This window comes from Malaclemys terrapin, chromosome 4 (assembly GCF_027887155.1).
Source record: "Malaclemys terrapin pileata isolate rMalTer1 chromosome 4, rMalTer1.hap1, whole genome shotgun sequence".
NCBI classification, from domain to species: Eukaryota; Metazoa; Chordata; order Testudines; family Emydidae; genus Malaclemys; species Malaclemys terrapin.
Window position 1 is genome coordinate 108,980,632 of NC_071508.1, and position 25,334 is coordinate 109,005,965.

General features: G+C 38.9%; 1 protein-coding gene across 5 annotated transcripts in view; it reads left to right on the forward strand.

Annotated features, from left to right (window-relative positions):
- The window catches only part of MIPOL1 (mirror-image polydactyly 1), a 290,887-nt gene extending 265,958 nt beyond the window's left edge, over nt 1-24,929 (forward strand). For 4 of the 5 annotated variants that reach the window (XM_054025828.1, XM_054025825.1, XM_054025826.1 and 1 more), the window contains 2 exons: nt 8,997-9,212; nt 18,343-18,410. In XM_054025828.1, coding sequence (XP_053881803.1) covers nt 8,997-9,114 — 118 coding nt within the window. In that variant the 3' untranslated portion in view covers nt 9,115-9,212; nt 18,343-18,410. Of the gene's footprint in view, nt 1-8,996; nt 9,213-18,342 lie in introns of all 5 variants that reach the window. The other variant, XM_054025829.1, reaches the window with a different exon arrangement.
- Nucleotides 24,930-25,334: the final 405 nt, after the last annotated feature.

The window sequence follows — 25,334 nt, forward strand, 5'->3', positions numbered from 1 at the left end:
TATTAGGGCCCCCCACAGTCTTCTTTTCTCAAGACTAAACGTGACCCGATTTTTAAATTTTCCTCACAGGTAGAGTTGGTAGGATTAGATTTGTATTGGTAATTGACTATTTCACCAGACACAAACTGATGAAATTTTTTCCCTTCAATAATAATAATAATAATTTACCAATAGTCAAAGTAAGAAAAATGCTGCTTGAGAACATATTAGCATTTGATTTAAGAATATATACTTTGTATATTTTGAAATGCAATGTTGACTTGAATACAGCTAACGTATCTAAATAGTCTTTAATCTGTTCTTTTCCTCTTTTGGTTTCTTTTCCTTTCCCCTTGTTAATATTAATTGTGTTAAGTATCTGGTCACAATTGCTCTTTTTAGTGAAGACTAAAGCAAAAAATACCTCAGCTTTCTTAATGTCATCCCATTATTAGCTCTCCTTCCCCACTAAGTAGAGAACCTACACTGTCCTTCATCTTTCTCTTGCTCCTAATGTGTTTATAGAACTTATTGCCTTTTATGTCCCTTGCTAGATATAACTCATTTTGTGCCTAAGCCTTTTGGATTTTGTCTCTACATGCTTGTGCTAGTCTTTCATACTCATCCATAGCAATTTGTCTATGTTTCCACTTTTTTGTAGGATTCCTTTTTGATTTTCAGGTTTAGAGAGCTCCTAATGGAATCATTTTTGGCCTCTTATTCTTCTTCCTGCCTTTCCTTTGCATTGGGATAGTTTTCAGTTGTGCCTTTAATATTGTCTCTTTGGCAAACTGCCTGCTCTCCTGAATTCCTTTTTCGCTTAGATTTTCTTCCCATATATCACTCATATTCAGGCTACTTTGAGCTGAGTAAAACAGTAATTAGTCACCTGAAAATCTATCTTTGCAAAGCATGAAATTCTTGATCAAATGTGTTCAGATAATGGTCTGCTACGTACTAATACAAAATGCATAGCATTTGTAGAGTAGTGGGCTTCTGTGCATGTTACACCCAGTTCAAAATATCCAACGTCAAAAGGATTAGCAAAAAAAAATGGTCAAAAAATATACTCAAGAAACGAGAATAATCAGAATCATCTGTCTAATTATGAATGGGTAGATATCTGAAAATAAGACTTCCAGTGGCAATTAGCTTATTTAAAATAAGCAAGAGAGACTGTACTAAAAGAAAGAAGTTGATAGTTCATAAATAGATGCTGAAAAATTAATATAGCAGGATGATAAAGCTACTGCCGTCCAGTAAAAGCCGGTGTTCAGAAGAGATACCTCCAGGAGGTAAATTGAAACCTTCTCAGTTGGTCAAAGAAAATACTCCCAGATCCTGTACAGTACAACTACACAGTGGACATGAGTTCAGAAATAATTTGGAAAACATATTGAAGGTTCCTGTGGACTCTGAAACATACATATACAGAGGAATTCACGGAGGTGGATTCTACAGCTGATGTAAAAGACACAATTCAGGATCTTTCTCCAACACCTGAAATGTCTTAGTGGTCCAGGAATAATGCCTTAGTATTCCAAGAATAAAGCAATACTTCTGATGGCAGACTATCTATGTTACTATTCAATAAGTAGTATGTCTCAGCCCTGGCCTATCTTCAGTGTTAATACAATTTGATACATACTGATTAAAATTAACTAGGTAGAGTCTGCTACATCACCTTGATATCTAAGTCAATAAATCAATACAAAATATTTAAATATGATCTAAGGTAAAATGAGAACTGATGCATGTGCTGAATGCCTCCCCCACCATCTACTAGCCAGTTTGTGGAGACCCTTCAGCACAGAAATAAATTTTATCTAATCTATTTCCCATCTCTGAATCCCTCCTGACACTTCCTGCTTCTTTGAGGATATCCCATAATACATCTGTCTTTGAAATCAAATACCAAAAGTCTCATTGCAAGCCTAGTCTCTGGGGTGTCAGAGAGTGATACATTCTGGGATATCTTTCTCTTGAGATCCCCGATGCCATGGGTTGAAGTGAAATTTCTGGCATCTGATGGCTTGTGTTGAATGGCAACCTTATGTTCAGTGATCTACATAAAAATGAAGTCAAGAGACTCTGTCCTCAAGATATTTACAGAGATATTCCTGCATTCCTTGCACAGCCCAAACTTACGTAGCCTTCATGGAATTTTGTGTGCATATGGGATGCAGAATCAAGCTCAAAATGTAAGGGTTGGTCTACATTGAAAAGTTACATGTGTCATAGCTACATGTCTTGGGGGTGTGAAAAATCCACACCCTTAAGAGACGTAGTTAAGCCGACCTAACCCCTAGTGTAGACATTGCTAGGTCAATGAAAGAATTCTTCCGTTGACCTAGCAACTACCTTTAGGGGTGGTAAATTACCCGCAGTGATGGGTGAGCGCCTCCCATCACTGTAGTAAGTGTCTACTACACTGACTGCTACAGCTGTACAATTTTAAGTATAGACATAGCCTAAGTCAGGTATTTATCTATTTACTTGTACATTTATTTTACTTGTCTGCTATAAAATATGGCCTGCAACACAGATCCTCACAATAATTGTTTTTAAACATGAATAACTAGGATCTAAAAACACATATTTATCATCCTTTGAATATTTATCACTTTAATGTTCAAGAAAATGCAGGCAGTGCTACAATTTATTTTTCCTGTACGGTAAAATGTATGAAAATCAAATGTTTTCAGAGTCAACATAATCACAGCATCCCATTTTTTGACTTGTGTGTTCATTTACAGTTTGCTTATAGCTGCTTCACAGAGATGGAAGTTTGTACATTACAATGTGGTTCTATTGATTTATCAGTAACAAAATATACTAAGTATACTCAGTAAACTGGAAAAGCTAGCTCTAAGGCTAGTATTGTATAACATCAGCTTGTTGTGGAATACTTCAGAACAAAATCAGAATGTTGGCATAGTCAAGATAAATGGTGTAAACCAGACCAGCAAAGACTAATATTTAGTAAGACCAATAACACAAACAAATTAGATCTTGGAGTTGTACACTTTGTCCAGTACCAAGAAGCATATTTACATAGCATTTTAAAGCATATAGTCAACTGTTCTATGACAAACTATTAAATTACCTTTTTGAAAACACGCTAAATACCCCTTGAAGACAAGTAAGAAAACTTTTTTGTGGAACTTGCTTTTTTTCCCAGGTGAAAAAGTAAGTGTCTCAGTAAATAACCATTAGCTTTAATAATTTCTATTCAAATAAAATATACCCATGGCATATTTATATTGCTGTTACTAAATGATATTTAATTGTCTTGCCAAAGCCATTTATAAAAAAAGGTAAAAAATAATTTATTTGTGACTTGGCTGTTGGAATATAAATAAGGGTATTTTTTAATAATATTGAAATTGTTTCTGAAAATATGCAAAAACTTGAATGTTGTAGCCAGATAAAACTGTAATTGCAAAAACTCAGCAAAAATTCAGACTTTTTGGAGGCTTATGAATTACTTACAAAGTTTTACTGAATGGCTGGGCTAGTCATTCTTGTTTTTTACAATGCCAATGGAAATAACTATTGCCCCAATCCAGCAAAGCACTTCAGCCCAGGCTTAACTTTAAACAGACTTGAAATTAATTGGACTACTCACTTGCTTAAAGTTAACCAGGGGTGTAAGTGCTTTGTGAAGGTGGAACCTACCCAATTCTATGAAGAAAAGGTAGTTTTTCATATTTCTAACCCAATATTAAATGACTAAACTAACAGCCAGCTTTTTCCACAAGACTTTGAGCAGGTTCTAATATTCTAAACAAGGAATTTATGTGGAGAGGCAGCATGTATGCAGCATAATTTGAGGGAGAGTTCCATGCATGTGCAGGTGGCACATTTTGCTGAGTAATGTTAATCCGCAAACAGTGCCTTTGCGATCTTTTTTTCTATTGTGTGCAAGTGATCACCTCTGTATTCTTGTCTGTGTTTGTACAGCACCCAGCACTATGGGGCCCCAGTTGTCATTAATTCTCCATTAATAATGCCCATCCAAAATATTTTTAAAACATTACAAGAAATAGATAACGTAGGTAGAGAAATGGCTCATCCACAGCATTTTCCTTACATTATTGAGAGATTAGTAATAAATAGTCTGCGGTTGTTTTTTCAAGAAATGGTTTGCAGGATTTGACCAACTGTGAATACCTCCAAATCCAGAGGTACTGAAAGGTCTATGGGCAAGATGTATTGCTCGGTATATGCCATTGGATTCTGCCAGAAGGTTGGGCAGTTTGGGCTACTCATCTGTCGTCTGTCATGAAGGAGTTATCACAAGTGAGAGCTTAACTAACTATGTTTCTGTACCTCCAAACCGTTTCCCACTGTCATTTGATCTCTCTATGGCACCATCTCTGCCATTTCAGCTTGGGCAACATCACCTCAGTTATGCCAGGAGGGAAAATCAACTAAAATACATCACGCCTATATTAAAAAAAAGGTTTTTTCTAAAAGTATATTCAAGGGAAATTGATGGTTGTTTGGGGTGGGAGGACAGGAAGAATTTGCTCCATAGACTCCCCATTGCTCTCAGTCATAATGGTACGGCTACCTACAAGAAGGGAGAAGAAAAATAAGAGCTGTCTAGAGCCCAAGAGTCTGCCTCAGTGTTTGTAAAATATGCACAGAATCAAGAAAGAACATGATCTTGTCTTCATTGTTTACAGTGTCAAGAGGGTGTTTAGTGTTTTAAGCAGTGACTGCCAAAACTACGTCTTGGTGGGATGCGCTTGAGAAACACAAACCTGGGCAGTGTAACAGTATTTGCAATTTTGCAAACCTCATTGTAAACAAGATTTGACTAGGGCACACATAAAAGAGGTGGAGCTAACATGGAATAGACAGACAAGAAGGTCAGATCTGGTCTTACAAGGAGGACTTGTCTGAAGCATACAGAGAGGCATTAGAATGATGGCATTAACATTTAAAGTTTAAAGATACTCACAGCTTCCCTAGAGACTTTTAAAAATACACCATTTGGCTTACTGTGTAACTAACACAAAATACTATAGAACTGATTTATATGCTTAACGTTTTTACAGTTGTCAGATAATCAGTTTTTGAGGTCATTTTTGAGTATTTCTAAAGAGGGCAAAAATCTCCAACAGAATATATTATTGTATTAATTCCAATTCCTGCAGCACATACCCTCTGATTCATATCATTAAGAGAATTCTCAAAACTTGGAAGCATTCTAGATCCCCAAGGATGAACGTGGTCCAATGGATGGGCCATGGGACTGGGAGCCAAGAGAGAGGGGGTCTATTCCCAGCTTTCTTCAGTCCTGGTCCTGCAAACGCTTATGCATGTGCTTAACTTTGCACGCATGAGCAATCCTACTCATTGAGACTACTTGTGAATAAAGTTAAACACTTGCATTAAGTGTTTGCAGGATTGGGGCCATACTGGTTTATTGTTTGAGCTTGAGCAAGTCACTTACCGGTAACGTCTCTGCTCAACCATTTTCCCATCTGAGAAATAGAGCTAATGTTACTCACTTGCTTTTGTGAAGCACTTTTTTTGGTAAGTTTTATGGTAAAACGCACTCTAAGTGCTAAGTAGTGGTAATAGTTAAGGATACGTTTATGTCACGGAGGTCATGGAAGTCACAGAAGCTATGACTTCCAGAGACCTCCGTGACATCCTCTGCTTCAGCCCAAGGGACTGCGGGACTCTGGAGCTGGCAATCAGTGGAACCCTGGTAGGGTTTCAGTGACAGGCGACAGCAGCAACCAGCGACAGCAGCAACCCCTGCAAAGTTCCAGCTACAGGTGACAGACTCCTGAGGGGGTCCCTCCTCAGGGTTCCAGTGACAGGCGACAGCTGGAGCAAGGATGAGGGGGCACCTTGGGCAAGCAGCTGGGGGTGTCCTGTTTTTTCTTTGGGAAATATGACCACCCTGCAGCTCCCAGCCCACCCTTCAGCTTCCAGCTGCTGAGGCGGAGGGGGATCCCCAGAGCTCCCACGGTGGGGAAGCCATGGAGCAGCAAAAGTCACAGACAGGTCATAGCTTCTGCGAATTTTTGTTTATTGCTTGTGATCTGTCCGTGACTTTTATAAAAATAACCATGACAAAATCTTAGCCTTGGTATTTTATTATTAGAAGCCCTCCCCACTACTAGTGGGGGGCTAACATGCATCCCTGGAGGGACAGGTGTTTTGGAATAGGAATTGCTGTCCCGTACAGAATAATTTCCTGGCCCAACAAAACTTTAAGTATCTGCTAGTGTGGGTCACTGCAGGACGTTTGCCTATTCCTCATAAGAAGCCCTAGAGCTAGCCCTGCATTGAATGGGCAGAATTCTCAGCTCGCTATAATTGTACTCACATTCTTTTCCAACCCTGGGGTTTGGGAGACAGTGGGCCATTAAAATCAGTCACTGTCCCTCAGTCTAGCAGGCACTGATCCAAGACTGAATATAGCAACTACCAGACTTAGGAACAGAGAAAATTTCAAACCCTGATCTTGTTGCTTTGATCATCTTATTCTTTTTCAGTGGTTTAAAAACAAAACAAAAAATGAGACCCTCGTATTCTTGATCTTATTACTTTACAATATGTGTATGGCTTTCTCAGCTTCATACTGGTTCAGTTTATTGGTTAGCAGGCAAGCTTTCTCACTATCAGTCTCAATCTCTGTGATCACAAACCTCATCTCTTATGGAAAGAAAAACATCCACATACTGTTCCATGATTGTTCCATGATCACATACTCCAACCTAGAGTTTATGAATACTCTACATGGTGACAATAGGCACAGCAGGCTGTGGTAATCAGTTTTGATTTTAAAAAGAAAGAGAAATGGATTTGCGGCATTGCCCAGCAGGCTAAGCAAGGGCTTACCTTTGGTGCCATTGCAGATAAGTACTATCTGTTCTGTAACCTGTAGAAATACTAGAGGATCCAAAGAATAGTTCTTTAAAACAGCCATTCAAACAAAAAAACCCTCATCTGGGACCTTGCAACCACCCCAGGGTCCTAGCTTAGATTTGAAAGATCCCACAGAGCTACTGGTATCCCACACTGTTCTTCCATATTGCCAGTAACTTGCCTTTTGTCTGTGTGGGTATCCTATGACACCTGTCAGCTGGCCTGCTTTAGCAGCAGTAAATACAACTCCTAAGAAGAATGTTGGTTGTCTTGCTAAATTGATTGTATATAACAGGACACTGCAGAAAATAAGTGACCCGATCAGAAGTATTATTGAAACAACTCCTCAGCTGATGTAAATCGTCATAGTTCTGTTGGAGTCAATATGCTGATTATGCCAGCTGAGAATCTGCCCTTAAACGCCGTGCGGCACATGAATATCACAGCTAGATACACATGCAGCTTTTCTCTGGAAGGAATGCTCTTGAGAGAAGGGTGGGGAGCTGTTAGGAGAGAGACTGAGTCTTTCAGGAGTTCATGACTTTTTAATAACATCAAACAGCACTACCAAAATGAAAGGCTAGTATTCTTCTGTGGTTGATAGGAAGTAGTGATTTCTCCTCCCTTCAAACCAATAAATACTTTGGCACAAAGGCTTTCTATGGTAAAGCTATCTGACCTGAAAGGCAAAACTGCTAGTTTTTCTTATGCATGTGACAGAGAGAATTGTTCCAGTAAATATTTGGTATGTAAATCAAATAAACTCCCAGTTAATGTAAGCAAAAAAGCTGTGAAAATGTGGTCATTCCAAGACACATGTTCTGATGCCAGGATTTTTTATATGAACTCTACAGGAAGAGAATAAACTATGGAACAAAATGACCTGAAGCAATAATTGTCAGTGACAAACTGTCATGGAGAAATCAGTATAAAATAAGTCATACATAAAGAAAGAATTTATAAAGTGGTTTCTAATATACATGTGGGATCAGTGGGCCACTAATGAAGCTACCATACAAGTTATTGGGCTCCATAAAGGGATAACTCGATGAAATTCTGTGGCCAGGAGGATCTAATGGTCTCTTCTGGCCTTTAAATATGTGAATCTGTCATCTATTCTAATTATTATTATTTGTTTAGTGTCAACAGCTTGCACAGAATGGTACAGTACAGCAAATAAAGACAGTCCTTGCTCCAAAGAGCATGCATTTGAAAAGATAAACACATGGGAGCCTGGTTGTACTGAAACCCAGTTGTAAATGCACTTCTTCGTAAGTACTCTAAAATAGGGGAACAGCTGTACCCTTAGCAAGAATGACTTAAGTCCCAAATACGGACACAGGGCCTAATTCTCCATTGGGAGTAAAACACTATCAAAACAGAATGGTAGTGTTTTACACTCACTTTTCCTTGATGTAAGTGATGGTAGAAGGTACATGGCAATGCTGATGTCAGGCTCATAATCTTTGAGACAGAAGGTATAGGGGGAAACTATTTGGCAAGATTAGCTATTGTGGGCCACAGAACAATATTTAATATTTTAGCCAAGGCCCATGTAAACCAGATTTATTTTGAAAGGAGCCCAACTGGCTGTATTTACCTCTAAGTTTAATCCAGTACAAAATTATTCTTTCTGGTAGAGAAACTGCTGAAGGAGTTTTATTAGAAATGCTTGTTTTTAGGTCAGTGTGTAACTGTGAGACAATAACTTCCACTGCCAAATTTAAGCCTGGGAGCTCATTGGAACATACTTACTGGAGTGACATAACAAACAGTGTTGGCCAATCAGTAGTTGGTGGCAGTTCCTGGAGTAGGTTAATTCATCATGGTGGTGTAATGTGATTTAGAGCTAACAGGCTCTGCTCAATCAGTCTCTTAGATTCTTATGTTTTAAGGCCAAAAGGGACCATTTTATTCATCCTGTCTGACCTCCAACATAACACGGGCCCTAGAATTCACCCAGTAATTCCTGCATCCAGTTCATAATTTCTGACTGAGCCCAGAGTGTTTTGTTAAGAAAGACATCCAGACATGATGTAGAAGAATATTTGTTAAGTGTGAGGAAAGCTGCATGATGCCTCTAATCCATATCAAGACTTCATCCAATAAATAATCTATTACAGGATTGTAGAAGACCTGCCACTTGATCTGTTAAACACCGACATCTCCCGCTCTTTCTGTCTACTGCCTCTTACTCGTCATGGAATGTGTCAGAACTGTTGGGTTTGGGAGAGGCATTAATGTCAGCAAAATACATTCCACAAGAAACCATCAAGAACCCAAGTAAGGCCATCTTCATGGCCTGAGCCTAATCTAATCTGTTGGACAGATAACCAAAGGTTAGAGTGTAGTTTTATAAGCCTTTATATAGTATTTCAAAATCCACAAGGGTTTTGTTTTTATTGCTTTTATCATCCATCTGCAGGTAGAAGCTATTGTTTTGCCCTAGTCTATGTATTGCTGTGCAGATAGCACATAAGGCTAATTGAAGGATGCTATTCTCTAGTAGAGGTAAATTTTAGGTAGACCTGAGCTGTAATCTCCCCAGTGATCCCCTTGGAGCAGTGCAGATCTACACAAGCCCTTACTCAAGGTTTGTGGCTAAATGTCACTGTCCACCATAAAATGGGCAGCGCAGGCCAGAGAAGGGGCACAGGGGGGAATGCGCTGATTCAGCACTTCTCTCAGCCTTCATCAGTAGATCTTATAGTAAGTCCAAACCCCAGTTTAAAGCTGTATTTCCTTATCTGATCTCCTGTAGGAGGGGTGAACTGACAGAGCAGTGACTAGAGCCCTATAGCTAATATTAAAGTTTCTGTCATTGAGAATTTTTAAATCTATTTTAATAAGGAAACTTCTATATAATTCAGAATTATTCATAATAAGAGTAGACATCAGCCTCTGGAAATCTGGAGCCCACCTCCAATGTATGGCAACCCAAAAGGAAACATCAATGAAGGAAAATCCATAAATCTACTAAAAATCAAATCAGTCAAGCACTTAGAACTGTCTAACCACATCCAGAATTCAAACCAGAACAGCATACATAAGGGACAAGAGAGCACAAACCTAAAGTAACTGCATAAGCAAGCAAGCAGACTATGTCTTGGAAAAGAAATCCCTGACTGCTTAGGCAGTCTGCTTCTGTAGATGGGACCTTCTTCTCAAAGCTTATGAACATTTCATGAAGAATTTATTCCACCTGGTAACATCACAGTAGCAGACCCCACCAGTAAAGCTATTTGCTACTACATTCAGCCACAGATATCCTTGCTTTTGGCCTAGAATTAACTCCAACTTCATATAAAAAAAGACCACGATTAGTCTAGCACAACTCAAGAGTCTTAAAGGCAATACATCTCTTGCTAAAGTAAGAAATACTCATGTATCAGCTTTGCAGATGTCTTTGCCTTTAAACTGTAGGACTTTTCTTATTGTGCAGGGTTATTAGGTAGGCACTATAGAAATAAGATAAAGAATATTTCTCACTCCTTTTTCTGCTCTTCGAATATGGCAAATTTTATCCATCCTTTAAGCATGGAATTTATTGCCCTTGGAATGTGCAGCTCAATATGACTAAAGGTGGAGCAGTACATATCCATATGAGGACATAATTTGGCCCAATGTTTTTGTTTCTTTTAACATAGGTCTTTGAATATATAGATACAATATAGCAAAAAGAAATTGCACACCAGTAAAGTGATATTTGTAAGGGGAATTAATCTCTTAGAGCTAGATTTTCAAGGCATTTAGGCATCTAAAGGTGCAGAGAGGTGCCTCGTGGAATTTCTAAAAATACCTAAGCAGGTTAGGTGCCTGTCCTATTGAAATCAATGCGAGTTAAGTGCCTAACAAGATTAGGCACTTTTGAGAACTCCACTATGAGCCTATCTGTTATCTTCAGGGCCCTAAATATCTTTAAACATCTGGACCTTGGTCACTAGGTTGATTTTTTTCCACCAGGCAGTCATGCATGTTCAATCTTCACTAAAAGGTCAGAAAAATCTCTTTTTCCTGAGTGTCCTCTTTGGGTAGCTTCAAAAGGTGAAGCAAATTGGGTCATTATCCAGGCTTATTCTTTGGAATAAGCGTTGCCTTATACATTTCAGTTATCCTCAGAAGAGCACCTCCTCCACAAGGTATTTCTTCACAGTATAAGACTCACAGCAGTGAAAAGATTAATTCATCCTGTTTTGCAAGATCATAGACAAACGTAATAAATATGTTTGCAACTTAACTAAAATATATCAAAACAAATATACAAAATGAATAAAAATGAATACATATGTACTAGGGCTGTCAAGCGATTAAATAATTAATCGCTATTAATCGTGTTGTTAAACAATAATGGAATACCATGTATTTAATTATTTTTGGATGTTGTCTACATTTTCAAATATATTGGTTTCAATTACAACACAGAATACAAAGTCTACAGTGCTCACTTTATATTTATTTTCATAACAAATATTTGCACTGTAAAAAACAAAATAAATAGTATTTTTCAATTCACCTTATACAAGTACTGTAGTGCAATCTCTTTATCATGAAAGTTGAGCTTACAAATGTAGAATTATGTACAAAAAATAACTGCATTGAAAAATAAACAATGTAAAACTTTAGAGCCTACAAGTCCACTCAGTCCTACTTCAGCCAATCGCTCAGACAAACAAACTTGGTTACAATTTGGAGAAGATAAAGCTGCCCGTTTCTTGTTTATAATGTCACCTGAAAATGAGAACAGGCGTTTTCATGGCATTGTTGTAGCAGGCGTCGCAAGATATTTATGTGCCAGATGTGCTAAAGATTCATATGTCCCTTCATCTTCAACCACCATTCCATAGGACATGCGTCCATGCTGATGATGGGTTCTGCTCGATAACGGCCAAAGCAGAGCAGACCGATGCATGTTAATTTTCATCATCTGAGTCAGAGGCCACCAGCAGAAGGTCGATTTTCTTTTTTGGTGGCTCGGGTTCTGTGGTTTCTGCATTTGAGTGTTGCTCTTTTAAGACTTCTGAAAGCATGCTCCACACCTTGTCCCTCTCAGATTTTGGAAGGCAGTTCTGATTCTTAAACCTTGGGTCAAGTGCTGTAGCTATTTTTAGAAATCTCACATTGGTATCTTCTTTGCGTTTTGTCAAATCTGCTGTGAAAGTGTTCTTAAAACAAACGTGCTGGGTTATCATCCAAGATTGCTATAACATGCAGCATGGGGCAGGGGTCGCTTGCTGGAGGATTCTCAGTGATTTGAAGTCTTTAAATCATGATTTAGGGACTTCAACAGCTGAGTCAAGGGAGAGAATTCTTCCGGGAGTGGGTGGGTCAGCTTTTGTGGCCCGCATCATGCGGGAGGTCAGACTAGATGATCATAATGGTCCCTTCTGACCTTAGAGTCTATGAGTCTATGAGTCTATATGGCAGAATGCAGGTAAAACAGAGCCAAAGACATACAGTTCATCCCCAAGGAGTTCAGTCACAAATGTTTATTTAATGCATTATTAAAAATTAATGCACAAAATTAATGCATTATTTTTGAGCATCATCAGCATGGAAGCATGTCCTCTGGAATGGTGACTGAAGCATGAAGGGGCATATGAATATTTAGCATATCTGTCACATAAATACCTTGCAATGCTGGCTACAGAAGTGCCATGCAAATGCCTGTTCTCACTTTCAGGTGACATTGTAAATAAGAAGCAGGCAACCGCATCTCCTGTAAATGTAAACAAACTTGTTTGTCTTAGTGATTGGCTGAACAAGAAGTAGGACTGAGTGGACTTGTAGGTGCTAAAGTTTTACATTTTTTTTTGAGAGAGAGAGAGAGAGAGAGAGAGATAGAGAGAGAGAGAGAGAGAGTAGTTATATAACAAAAAAAATCTACATTTGTAAGTTATACTTTCATGATAAAGAGATTGCACTACAGTACTTGTATGAGGTGAATTGAAAAATACCATTTCTTTTATCATTTTTTCATTTTTACTGTGCAAATATTTGTAATAAAATAATAATATAAAGTGAGCACTGTACACTTTGTAGTCTGTGTTTTAATAGAAATCAATATATTTTAAATGTAGAAAAACATCCAAAAATATTTAATATATTTCAACTGGTATTCTATTGTTTAACAGTGCTATTAATCGCGATTAATTTTTTTTTAGTTAATCGCGTGAGTTAACTGCAATTAATTGACAGCCCTAATATGTACAAAATGATGGGGTCTAAATTATCTGTTACTAGTCAAGAAGAGATCTGGGAGTCATCATGGATAGTTCTCTGAAAACATCGGCTCAATGTGCAGCAGCAGTCAAAAAAGCTAACACTGTTAGGAACCATTAGGAAAGTGATAGACAATAAGACGGAAAATATCATAGTGTCACTATATAAATCCGTGGTATGCCCCCACCTTGAATACTGCATACGGTTCTTGTCACCCCGTCTCAAAAAATATATATTAAATTGGAAAAAGTACAGAGATGGACAACAAAAATGATTAGGGGTCTGGAACAGCTTCCATATGCGAAGAGAGCAAAAAGACTGGGACTGTTCATCTTAGAAAAGAGGTGACTAAGGGGGGGATAGTATAGAGGTATATAATGAATGTTAAGGAGAAAGTAAATAAGGAAGTGTAATTTGCCCCCTCACATAACACAAGAACTAGTGTTCACCCAATGAAATTAATAGACCGCAGGTTTAAAACAAACATAAGGAAGTACTTCATCACACAACACCCAGTCACCACTGAAACTCATTGCCAGGGGATGTTGTGAAGGCCAAAACTTGATAAATGGGTTCAAAAAATAATTAAGTAAGTTCAGGGAGGATAGGTCCATCGATGGCTATTAGCCAAGATGGTCAAGGACACAACCCCATGCTCTGGCTGTCCCTACATTTCTAACTGCCAGAAGCTGGGACTAGATGACAGGGGATGGATCCCTCAATAAATTGCCCTGTTCTGTTAATTCCTTCTGAAGCATCTGGCACCGGCCACTGTTAGACAACAGGATACTGGGCTAGATAGACCATTGGCATGACCCAGTATGGCCATTCTTATGTTCTTAATATTATTTCCTATAGGTTATTGGCCTCCATCCTTTTTATAAAAAATTACCTAAATTAAGAGATCTGGTGTACCAACTAGTTTCCTACACCTCCCATTCAGCTATGCATGCACAATGGAATTTAGGCTACTATCTCTGTCATAAGAATGGCATTTGGAGCAACAAGCTCCACCGTGGATTAGACGGCACAACCAGGAAATCTGCAGCAGCCCAATTTTGTCACCGTTACTCACTCTGGGTAATACCTTACTACACAGGTAGTCTCATTAACTTTAGTTGACTATTCACAGAGAAAGGTGCTACTCTGTAAGTAAGGGTGGCAGAATTGGGCTCTGTGATGGACAACAGGGACATAGAATTATAGTTCCCAAAAGAGAGTCCTGAAGCTTGTACCAGGGCTTGTTAACCACTGATTTAGGCCATAGCACTATTTTATGGGATTAAGAGGGCTTTTAGGGGTACAAGTAGGCATTTTGCTGGCTCTCTGCACAAAGGTGTATTTCACCCTCTTTGTGATTTAATTCATAATTAGCTGTTATTTTTTATTTCACAGAATTGTTTAGATCCATGTTAGAGATGTGGTTTCTTAATCTCCTACTATTAATAATCGTTTTTTCTAATAATCAATACATAAATGCAAATCCATACAGGACTGAAATAAAAAGCACCTAAGCTCTGCAGAGTTTGTACTTGGTGCTGGATACCTCATTTTGATGATTGCAGTCATCATTCATCTGAAGAGCAGAAGCTATGATTGTTAAGCCTCATTATTTTCAATGAGGCCTGACAGTTGCAAGGTTAAACAGAAGACAGCAACTTTCATCCTACTGGTATTTCTTTTCAAATATGGGCAATTCTTCACTAACTTGTCTACTTTGGTGTCCATTGCCATTGGTTGATCACAAAATTGTGACAATATCTATGTATTTAAGCACGCTTGCAGGAGATAGTTTAAACATTGATCTCTATTCCATATTTACCTTATGATCTTAAAGGTACTTAAATAACTGAAACCATTGTAGTTTTCGCCCCAGGTGTGCAGCTGCACAGCATTGCTTTTAATACAACAGTGATTTAAATAATCACGCTATCAGGTGTTTCTGTTTTCCAAAAAATAATGAACCCTCAAATCTCAGACTTTCAGTGTGTCAGATTAGTTTCTTGAGAGAGATTTTCATAGGTGCTTAAAGTGGCTGAGAAGGTTGTTACGATGCTATTGAACATAATAAATAAGATATCTGTGACATCCAAAGGTCCTAGCAGCTGGTGAAAGTAAAGGGAGATGAATGATGATATCTAAATCAGGCCTGGCCTCCTTCCCTTTTCATATTCCTATAACACTGAGCTTTGTGGGCCTGAACAGGTCTAGAGCCAGCAGCAGCCCTAGCCATTTTGCCAGCCAGAACAGAAAATGTTTTAGGACCATGCTCCCTGACAGCAGCTGAAAGTGGGAGAAAACACAACCAGCCAGTCAGGATCAGAGTGGGGGAAAAAACAGCACAGCACTTCAGCACCCCTGGAAGTTGGCACCCAGGACAACCATCCTGCTTGCCCAGAACTGGCCCTGCCTATAGCCCCCATTCATGAAGATTAAAAATGTCATCTTAATCCTTAACCTAAAAAAGCCATCAAAGGAAAGCTGCTCTTCTTGGATATCTCCCAGATCTTTTGCAGAGACATTAGGCGATTCCTGGTTGGTGAAGGATAGGGAACTGATGTCTATTCAATGAAAGAGGGCATATCTCCTGCAGATGGAAAGCAGAAAAGATACAGTGGGTCTGATCCTCAGCTGATGTGAATTGGTATCACTCCATTGACTTCAATTGTTCAAATTAGAGCTTGTTGAAAAATGGAATTCCCGTCCCATGGGAAAAGATTTTGAAATTGTTTCTCATCCTGAATTCGGACGAAGAGTAGAAATCTTGGAATTTTTTTGTGAAACAAAATATTTCATTTGGACTTTATTAAAAGATTTCATTTCAGTAAGGTCAAATCGTTTTGTTTCAACTGTATCATTTTGACTTTTATAATTTTATTATTTTTACTGTTATAAAAGTTGAAAGATTTCATTAATAACATATTTGTTATCAAAATGATGAAGTCTGAATGGACTGTTTCATCCCTATGAAATGTTTCAATAATTTCCCATCAAAAATTTCAACAAAATAGATGCACTGCCATGAAATGTTTTGATTTTGTCAAATCAGCATTTTCCAAAAGAAAAACATTACATCATAAAATGTTCACAGCTATATTCCAAATTATTTTAAGTATTGTCCCTGAAATAGGAAATGATAAAATATATGAACTTCTAAGTAACAGGGAAGAAAAATATGGCCCATCATGTAGCTATGAGGTAAAATCCTTAGATCTTCTAACCTAAAAGCCACTCACTTAGCCAGCCTGGAAAAGTATTTCTGGTTAGGGTAAACTACATAAGAACTGACTTATGAGAGTTGTGTTGATCATGGTGGATAAGTTGTTTCCTGCCTGACCCTCACCCCCAAAAGTTTGATGCATGTGTTATGGCAAATAATGGAAATTATAGAAAATAAAAGACAAAAGAAAAAATGACAAAGATATATAGACAAGGGGGAAGAGGAAGAGGAGAAATAGTTAACCTATAATGATACTACCTATGCTAATACTTAAAATGTGAAACTACACAGACATAAAAACTGCATCTCCAGTACCTTCACTGTGGAAAATGCAACTAGTACCATCTAAATTTTCCATGTGTCATTTCCTGGTGCCTGTTGATAATCTTCCCCTCAATTGCTTTTGGGTAGTGAATTCCTAATCTAGTTTCAGGATTTAAGCCATCTGAATAGCACAATAAAAGGTGTAGTTTCATGGTGCTCAGAGGTTCCTGGAAAATGTGAGTGTTTCAGTACCTAATTGTACACATTAGTGAGTATCAGATGTTATAACTTCTGGCAGTAAATCCAAGAAGCACGAACTAATTCTTTTGCACTGAAGTCACTAATGCATCCATTAGGTCAAATGCATTTTTCAGCTTTAAAGGGGTTGCATTACTTTTATATTGAATTTATGTTCCAGTGCTGTGCAGTATATATGTGTATATATGTATTTATGTTACCAATGCAGTATACAACACATATACACACAAAATCTTCTCGGACCAGAAAAGATGGTGAACTTTCAGTGTTGTGTGCAGCTAATTGGACTCACAAGTCACAACTCTTGTTAACTGGCATAGGCATTGAAAATATTCCCTTCCCCTCAAAGTCCAGCTTTATGCTCTGTGTTTATTTGTGGGAGATTCTTCATTGGAGGATTACATAAAAAAATAGATAAACCGAGGAAATAGCTAAATACACTTTCATTGGAGTGCTTAAGAAAAATGCATGTGACTGAGAACTCCTGGACAAATTTAGAATTTGGGTTTAGTTATGTGCCAGGAAGAGTCTGATCTTGTGAGGCACTGAGCACCCTCCCTCCCACTGCATTGGAGTCTATGGGAATTGAGGACTCTGAGCATTTTGCAGGATTTAACCCTAAATTATTGTATGCTCTTGTTTGTATCATCAATTCAAAACATATGAACCAGTGTAGACATAACATCTTATACACTCTCAACTCAGAAACTTGACTTATCATGTATTTTGAAAAGAGATTTTGATATGAACACATATGGGATTTTTAGAGGTAAACATGCAGTATGTGCAAAGCACATTGCACTATTGAGCTAAGGCTTGGTCTACCCTTAAAAATTAGATCGACCTAGCTACGGTGCTCAGGGCTGTGAAAAATTTGGCACCCCCAGCACCTTAGTTAGGTCAACCTAACCCCCACTGTAGGTGCAGCTGAGGATTCTTCTGTTGACCAGAGAGGTGCATTAACTACAGTGACAGAAAAAACCCTTTTGTCAATGTAGGAAGCACCTGTGCTACATCAGCATAGCTGGGGTGCTGCAGACTTGCCACTGTACCACTTGTATTGTACACATAGCTTTAGTACCAAGTGCTAAAAGAAAATAAGACAATTAGTATTGTGTTTAGTGAAGTCAACAGCCACAGAGTAGGGTTGTTGTTTTTCCTCCAGGAATTGAATGTGCTGCCCATGTATCGCGGCATATCTGCAGCAAGATTTATTCATAGTCCTGTGTCATGGGGGTCTCAGATACTGTATGTACTACACAGAGGGAAGATGAGTTGATATACACCTCTGACTGTGACTGGGTTGGGTTGTAGGTTAAAAGTTTCTCTCAAGTTGTCTGCATTCTGCCCTAGCGTCTGTCTTTTACAGTAATGCTTTGTTTCTTAGCATGACCACCACCAGGACAGCTTGGTTCAGTGCAAACACTGTCTCTTTCAGCCAGAACATTCCTAATGTTAGCTTCCTTTTTATTTTCTTCCCTCCCTTCCCCCCATTGCTCCCATCTCAGGTTGGAAAGGCTGGTGGACGTCCTGAGGAAGAAGGTTGGAGCAGGGACCATTAGGACTGTGATCTGATTGAAAGCTCCAGCCTAGGGAAGTATTCACATCTGGTGACCAGGCTGCTTCATTCAGCACTGTGTAAACACTAAAGCCTTAACTTAGCAAACAGTTGTTAGAAGTGGGACACTCCAATGACATTCCAGACTGAGATAAAATCAAATCATAAATGTTTAACCACTTTGCTGCTGAGTTGTGTTATTTGTCAAACTGTATCTCTGCAAACATGTATTTGCTTTAAGCAGCTGTATTGTGGTATGGTCAGTGAGTATTGTGGAAATCATTTGTGTGCTGTTTTAACAATAGTCTCTTCACGCAGTTAACATTGTCGGACTATAGTGTGCTGCAAGGCACAGCCCGGCCATGTTACATACGGCCTGCTTCAGGGGCCAGTCCTGCAAAGTGTAAAGCTACAATGCTATTTATCAATCCGCAAACAATTGAATATTTTAATGTTGAATGTATTTCTTACTGATAATAGAGGTTCAGATTCAATGTCCTATCTATGTTAATATCGTGGAGATGTTTTCCTCATAATGCACACTCATAATCCCTCCGTATTGTAATTGTTAATCAGAATTATGTACATGCATCATGGAGAAGGTAGACACATGGCTTTAAAAAGACTTTCTATAGCTAGCACAGAATCCTACTCCAGATTCATTTCAGCTCCTTATAAACATATATGGACAGTTAGATTTCACTAAAAGAGTAGATTCGTTAATTTGTAAAAATGTAGTTACATTGATCAGTATTGAAGCTGTAGAGACGATTATTCTGATTGTTATATGTCGCTCTTCTTCCTGCTCCTATGAAAGAAAATCTCTGCGAGGTTAATACTCCACCTGGCTGGGGCAAAGGAACTGTGTAAGGCACAGCCTCAGCTCTTCTATATCAATCTTCTTGCCTCCTCCTTTGAAATGGAAGCACTGAACATTCTGCTCAGCCCCCCTCGTCTGGCTTTTGTGTGTTTCTGCTGTCTTCTCTCTTTAGTGATTGTTTTTATAGATGCAATGAAAGAAGAGAATAGAAGAATGAAGGAAAGAAGTCTGCAATATGCCATTTAATGTGGAGAATCAGACTCAGGGTCTGTCTCTCTGGTCAGACACTGCAGTACTCTGCATTCTTTGTCTGCAGACCTAGGCTCCTTTTGGTTTCAGTCCCTCAACTAGGCCACTTGCAGGGGAAGGTAGGTTTACCTGCAGTGCATAGTACTTGTTATGCCCCAGGAGGCTCTGTGAGTGATTCCTAACCACCCACTCTGCCCCAAGTCAGACTGTGATTATTGCTTCTGAACCTCCATAGTCATTAAACCACAGATGACCCTTTCATGCTTCCAGACCTGGGAGCTGGTAAAACCCTAGAGGCAGTGGCGGCTCCAGGCACCAACGCAGCAAGTGCGTGCCTGGAGCGGCAAACCGCAGGGGGGGCGCCCTGCTGGTCCCTGCGAGGGCAGCAGTCAGGCAGCCTTCAGTGGCACTCCTGCGGGAGATCTGTCGGTCCCACGGATTCGGTGGCAATCGGCAGTGAGGTACGCAGAAGCTGCGGGACTGGCGGACCTCCCTCAGAAATGCCGCCGAATCTGCGGGACCGGGGACCTCCCGCAGGCACGCCACCAAAGGCTGCCTGACTGCTGTGCTTGGGGCGGCAAAAAAGCTAGAGCTGCCCCTGCCTAGAGGAACCTATGACTCCTGCACCAGGCTCTAGTTCCTCTTGTGCTCAAAGTGAGCCTGTAATTACTGTCTTGAGGATGCTGCTCTCACTAGATTGGAAGCAACTACTGCCCTAATACCCTTACTGTACCCCCAGTGGTGTACTGAGTGGCGTGCCACATGCTGTGGACACCCTTGTCCCAATTCTTCTTGAGGGAAATGGCCAAATAAGGAAGGAAGACGTTGTTGTCCATGCTTGAGTGACCTAGCTGTCACTTTCACATTTATCTAGGTGTTTCTAGAATTTTCCCCTTGATTCACTCTTAGGGGTAGGACTTCTGATTTTCAGTTTTAACTGGTACAGCGCTCTTAGTACAAAAAATGAAACTGGTGTTTATCCATTGAACACCGGAAATGGTTACTTGTATCTAAGGACTTGCCGACATGGAGCAATAATGTGGACTGTGGGGTGTGATTTCTAAAGTGCACTAATAATGTATTGCACATTAATTGGTCCATGTAGATGCAGCTGGCATGCACAAAAGGTTCCCTAGTGCGCTATGACATAGTGCTGTTTGAAACAGTACTGTGTTAAAGTTCACTAGGGAACATTATAAAGAAATTACTCATTACAGTGCATATAGTATATACAGTAGTATATACAGTAGTATATACTGTAAAAGAGCTCCTAGTCCTTTACATGCAGATTTTACATAATCATACTTCCATCCTCCCTTTTTATCCAGGAAAGTAGGATAGATCATACAAGATCAGATCAGCAGTCATTGAGTCAAATATACTCTTTCTGGTTGTGGCCAATAGCTGATTCTTCAGAGCAAGATGGTGACCGTCCATAATACAGTTGTGCCGTGTTGTATGTGAGGGAAAATTCCTTCCTGACTCTGTTTTACCATTTACACCATGAAGCATGAGCTCAGATTACCTTTTAGCATGGATTTTTAGCACCTTTGTAGTGCAACTACAAAAGACTTTTATTCATTGTTAAATTATCCATCACTTTTTTAAAATTCAGCTACGAATATTTGTCTTCTTTGGGAAAATGCTTGGGAAGGCTCATCTAAATGTGAAGAACCTCTTGAGTTCTAATCCTGCCCTGCTACTGGCTTGGTGTGTGGCCTTGGGCAAGTCACTTAGGGACAGATTTTTTAAAGGTATCTAGGCTCCTAAAGATGCAGATAGGCACATAGTGGGATTTTCAAAAGTGCCTAGGTAAACTCCCACTGAAATAATTGATTTATGCTCCTGCTCCCATTGAAATGAACAGTTAAACCCCCAGTGACTTCAGTGGTGTGGGATCAGGCCTTTAATCTCTGTAGTGTAGGTGAATTCCTGGACCCATTAAAATCAAGGAGAGTTTTGCCATTACCTTTAATGGGGGGCAGGATTTCACCCTTTTAAGTTTCCCCATCTGTAAAATGGGGATAATAGTATTTTGCTTTTGCTTTTCCTCACAGAGGTGTTGTGAGGATTGATTAATTAATCTCTGTACAGCACTTTGAAGGTGTAAAATACTATATAACTGCAAAATCGTCATTTTTTTTAAGTCTCCTTATTTATGGGGAAAGGATGAGGCTGTGTCAGATTGCATCCCGGTAGAGGTAGTTTCTTTGCCACCAGTTCAGAGTAAGGGCTTGTCTTCCATAGGCAAAGACTATGACAACGGTAATTACTGGTGTAAGCAGTGTCACCATTACTTTGATGTAGCATGGAGATATATGTGCATTTCATATCCCTCATGAGATTTTGTGCATTTCTCTATGTGATCATGCAGCGAGTGACAGCACTGGGAGCCATTCATGATGCATGCCATGATAAAATATGTAAATAGTGTCACGTTGTCACCGGATAAGAATGTTATTAATGCTTTTCAGTACTGTAATTATATTCATAGTAAGCCTTCCCTAAGCCCTCACTAATTAACAATATTGTGACAAGTCAACTTTAACAGAACAGAACTGTGGCCCTTTAGTCATTTAGTACTGTTTTTCATTCAGCCCACAGCCAAAATCTCATAGTGTAGTTTTGTACATTGGTGTCAGGAAAGCTACTGATAGTTGAAAAGTTCATAGCCCACTCAGTCTTGTTAGTGGAACCCTATAGATGAAATCAGTTACAACCCTCTTTAAATATATTCAGATGATAGGTAGACTCATTAGTTAATTATTAATGTATGAGAATTTTAAGACTGCTTTTACAAATAAGCTATCATATTGAAATAATTTAACAATGTCAGTGTGTTGTCACAGAGACATTCCTTTTTTTTCAAATTATAGGATATTTTTTAAGATTTTCATTCATTTTAGTTTCCAAATTAAAATGGTTTTATAAAAAATCTTATTAGGTGACCTTGAATTGTAATTGCTTTAATTCACACACACAAATGAAGTTGCTATCTAAATGTCATTTTCTACATGCCTTTGTTTTCTTTGTTTAAAATAATGCCATATGAAAGCTGCTTTTTGTGGGTGCTGTACCCCATGTATCAGAATAAACAATTTACTGTGAGGCAGAGAAAACTGTTGCAACAAATGAATGGCAGTTTCTCTCATACTATACTTGACAGAGTTGCAGCATTACATGAAGTACATCTGGCTTTTATCATTTTACCAGTTAACATAAGATCTGTGCAAAATATTCCTTTTTCTTCCACTGCACTGGCAAATCCAAAAAACAAAGTGTTTGTCTTGTTTTAGCTTGATCGTAAGTCAGCTGCTGGGCTTTAGTGGTCTAAACATTTCATTCTTCAGTTTTGTTGGGAGCGCACGTGTTCTATGAGGCTTTTAAACAAATACTTGGAATGGTTGAAAGATTTGCATTGCCAGTGCCTAGCTAAATATGTAGTCTTTAGAAAAGATGTGGTTTATTTTGGCACTGTTTAAAAAACTCAAATATTTTAAACATTTGTTAAGTTCAAGCTTGCACATTTGAACTAGCCCTATACATTCCAAAGTTGCATCTCATGTTACCTGTCTCTTTGTTTTTTGTATTTTTTATTATTCATTAAAATAGTCTTTGTAAAGGTTTTTTTAAAAAGTAACATAAAATATTGTCATTAAACTAATGAGAGTCAAAATTAACTGCAATGGCAGACATGCAATTTCAAAAATGTCTTTTGGAATCTGAAGGTTCATGTCAGTGGCCCAGATTTCTTCCTCATAGAATGAATAAAATATATTAGGGGCGTGATCCCACAGACCCTTCCTCTTAGGAGTAATGCTTACAGTGGGTTAGTAAGCATTACCCATACTACTTTACAGGATCAGGCTATAAGCAGACAGTTTGGCTGTGTAGTCTATTGATAAAGTAGAATAACTTCAGAAAAAAGAAATCCTTCTTTTCTGTTTCCAACATGTGATAGGGAATTTTTTATAATTTAAAGTAAAAAAATTAAACTTGCTTTGAATTTTCTGGTTAGTTTGAACCTGAACTTCATAGTGAAACTCAAGAGGTGAAAACTACTGCAAACTGAAACTACCATCTTTCATGTGGCTCTAGTTAGAGGTAAAACTTAATTTTTGCTCTTAAATATTAAGTAGAAAGACTCTTCTGTTTGGCTAGTTGGTTGGCTTGTGTTGGGTTTTTTCCTCTGTATGATTGAACATGGAAGTATACCTTTGTTTTGTTTAAACCCTACCAGGACCCCAATTCAACAAAGCACTGAAGTTAAGCATGTGTTTCAGTGCTCTTCTGGATCAGAACCCAAATGCAAATGGTCAGATTGAAGTCTGGGGAAACAAGTACAGCTCCCATTGTCTTCAAGTAGAATTTAGCATGCTTACTTCAGGGTTAAATTTGACCCAGAGATTCTAACTGCCATAGGCCCTGACTCCATGGGTGTTTCAGGGCTGGAGCACCCATGGAAAATAAATAGTGGGTGCTCAGCAACCACCAGCAGCCCCGTGGATCAGCTCCTCCCTCTCCCCACAGCACCTCCCACCCGCCAGCAGGCCCCGATCAGCTCCTTCCTCTCCCTCCCAGCACCTCCCGCCCACCAGTGATCAGCTGTTCAGCGGTGTGCAGGAGGCACTGGGGGAGAGGGAGGAGCGGGGCAGGAAGAGGCAAGGAGAGGAGACAGAACGGGGTGGCAAGAGGTGGGGTGAAGGGTTGGGTAAAGGGAAGGAGTGGGGACATGGCCTGGGGCAGAGTGGGGGTCGAGCCCCCCTCGGGAACTTAGGAAGTCGGCACCTCTGCTAACTGCATTACATTCAGAAAAGTTCATATGCATTCAAATTGGTTTTGTACATAATACAGGTGTTTTTATTGTCATGAGATAAAATAGCCATATGTCTAATGGAACAGGCCACTCCCAAGTTCCAAGAGGTTGTGCTAAGGAGAACATGTGATATACAGTGTCCAAAGAGAGGAGGTCCATTTATTAATTACATGAACTTTCTACAACTGATAATTATCCAAACTATAAGTAAGTTTGCACACTATATTCCCAAATAAAATTGAAGAAATAACTCTTGTTATCCCAAGGAGTTCAGAAGGGTAGAAACTCTAATATGGTGCATTTGTCACAGACAGATATGAGCTGACCAAATTTCTGAAGCAAACCTTTTCAAAGAGACTTCCATATATTAAAATGCATGATTAAATAAATAAATAAATAAATAACCATTGCCTGGGAACTGCTCTAACTTGCAGATTGGAGACGTAGAGTTTTGTTTTTCAGTATTTGACTTTCACAGATGTAGCTTTATTGTTTCACAAATTCTTTATGTGGCCCAATGGGTGTGTTCTCTGTCTGCTATTTATAAAATCAATCTCTGTAATATGAGGCCACATACTGATGTCTAAGCAGGATTTCAGCTATCAACGGGTTAGAATCCCCTTCCTTTCAGAAAATAAAACAACTGATTTCTCATTGTAGCCATTAAGTTTACTTGGTGAATTCACTTTATACTTTATTAACCAACAAAGCAGCAGTGTATCAGAGTATACTTCTATCAGAATATACTGGACCAAAAAGAGAGTAACTAATGCTGGGACAACTGCATCAGCTCAGATTTCGCATTACGACTATGCTTGATATCTTAACATGTCCAATGGTATCATGATTTTTGTTTCATCCACTTCACACATTGGAGCAAATTTTACTTTCACCCTCAGATTCTAACATAATAAAGCTGATGAAGAACAGGAATATTATCAATGAAGATCACTAAAGACTAGCAGTTGCACTGTGCTATTGAAGAAGATCAAGAACTGACAGAGATTGAAGCAAGATCAGCTACCGCATTGCTGCATCAGTTTGTAGTAATATGAAA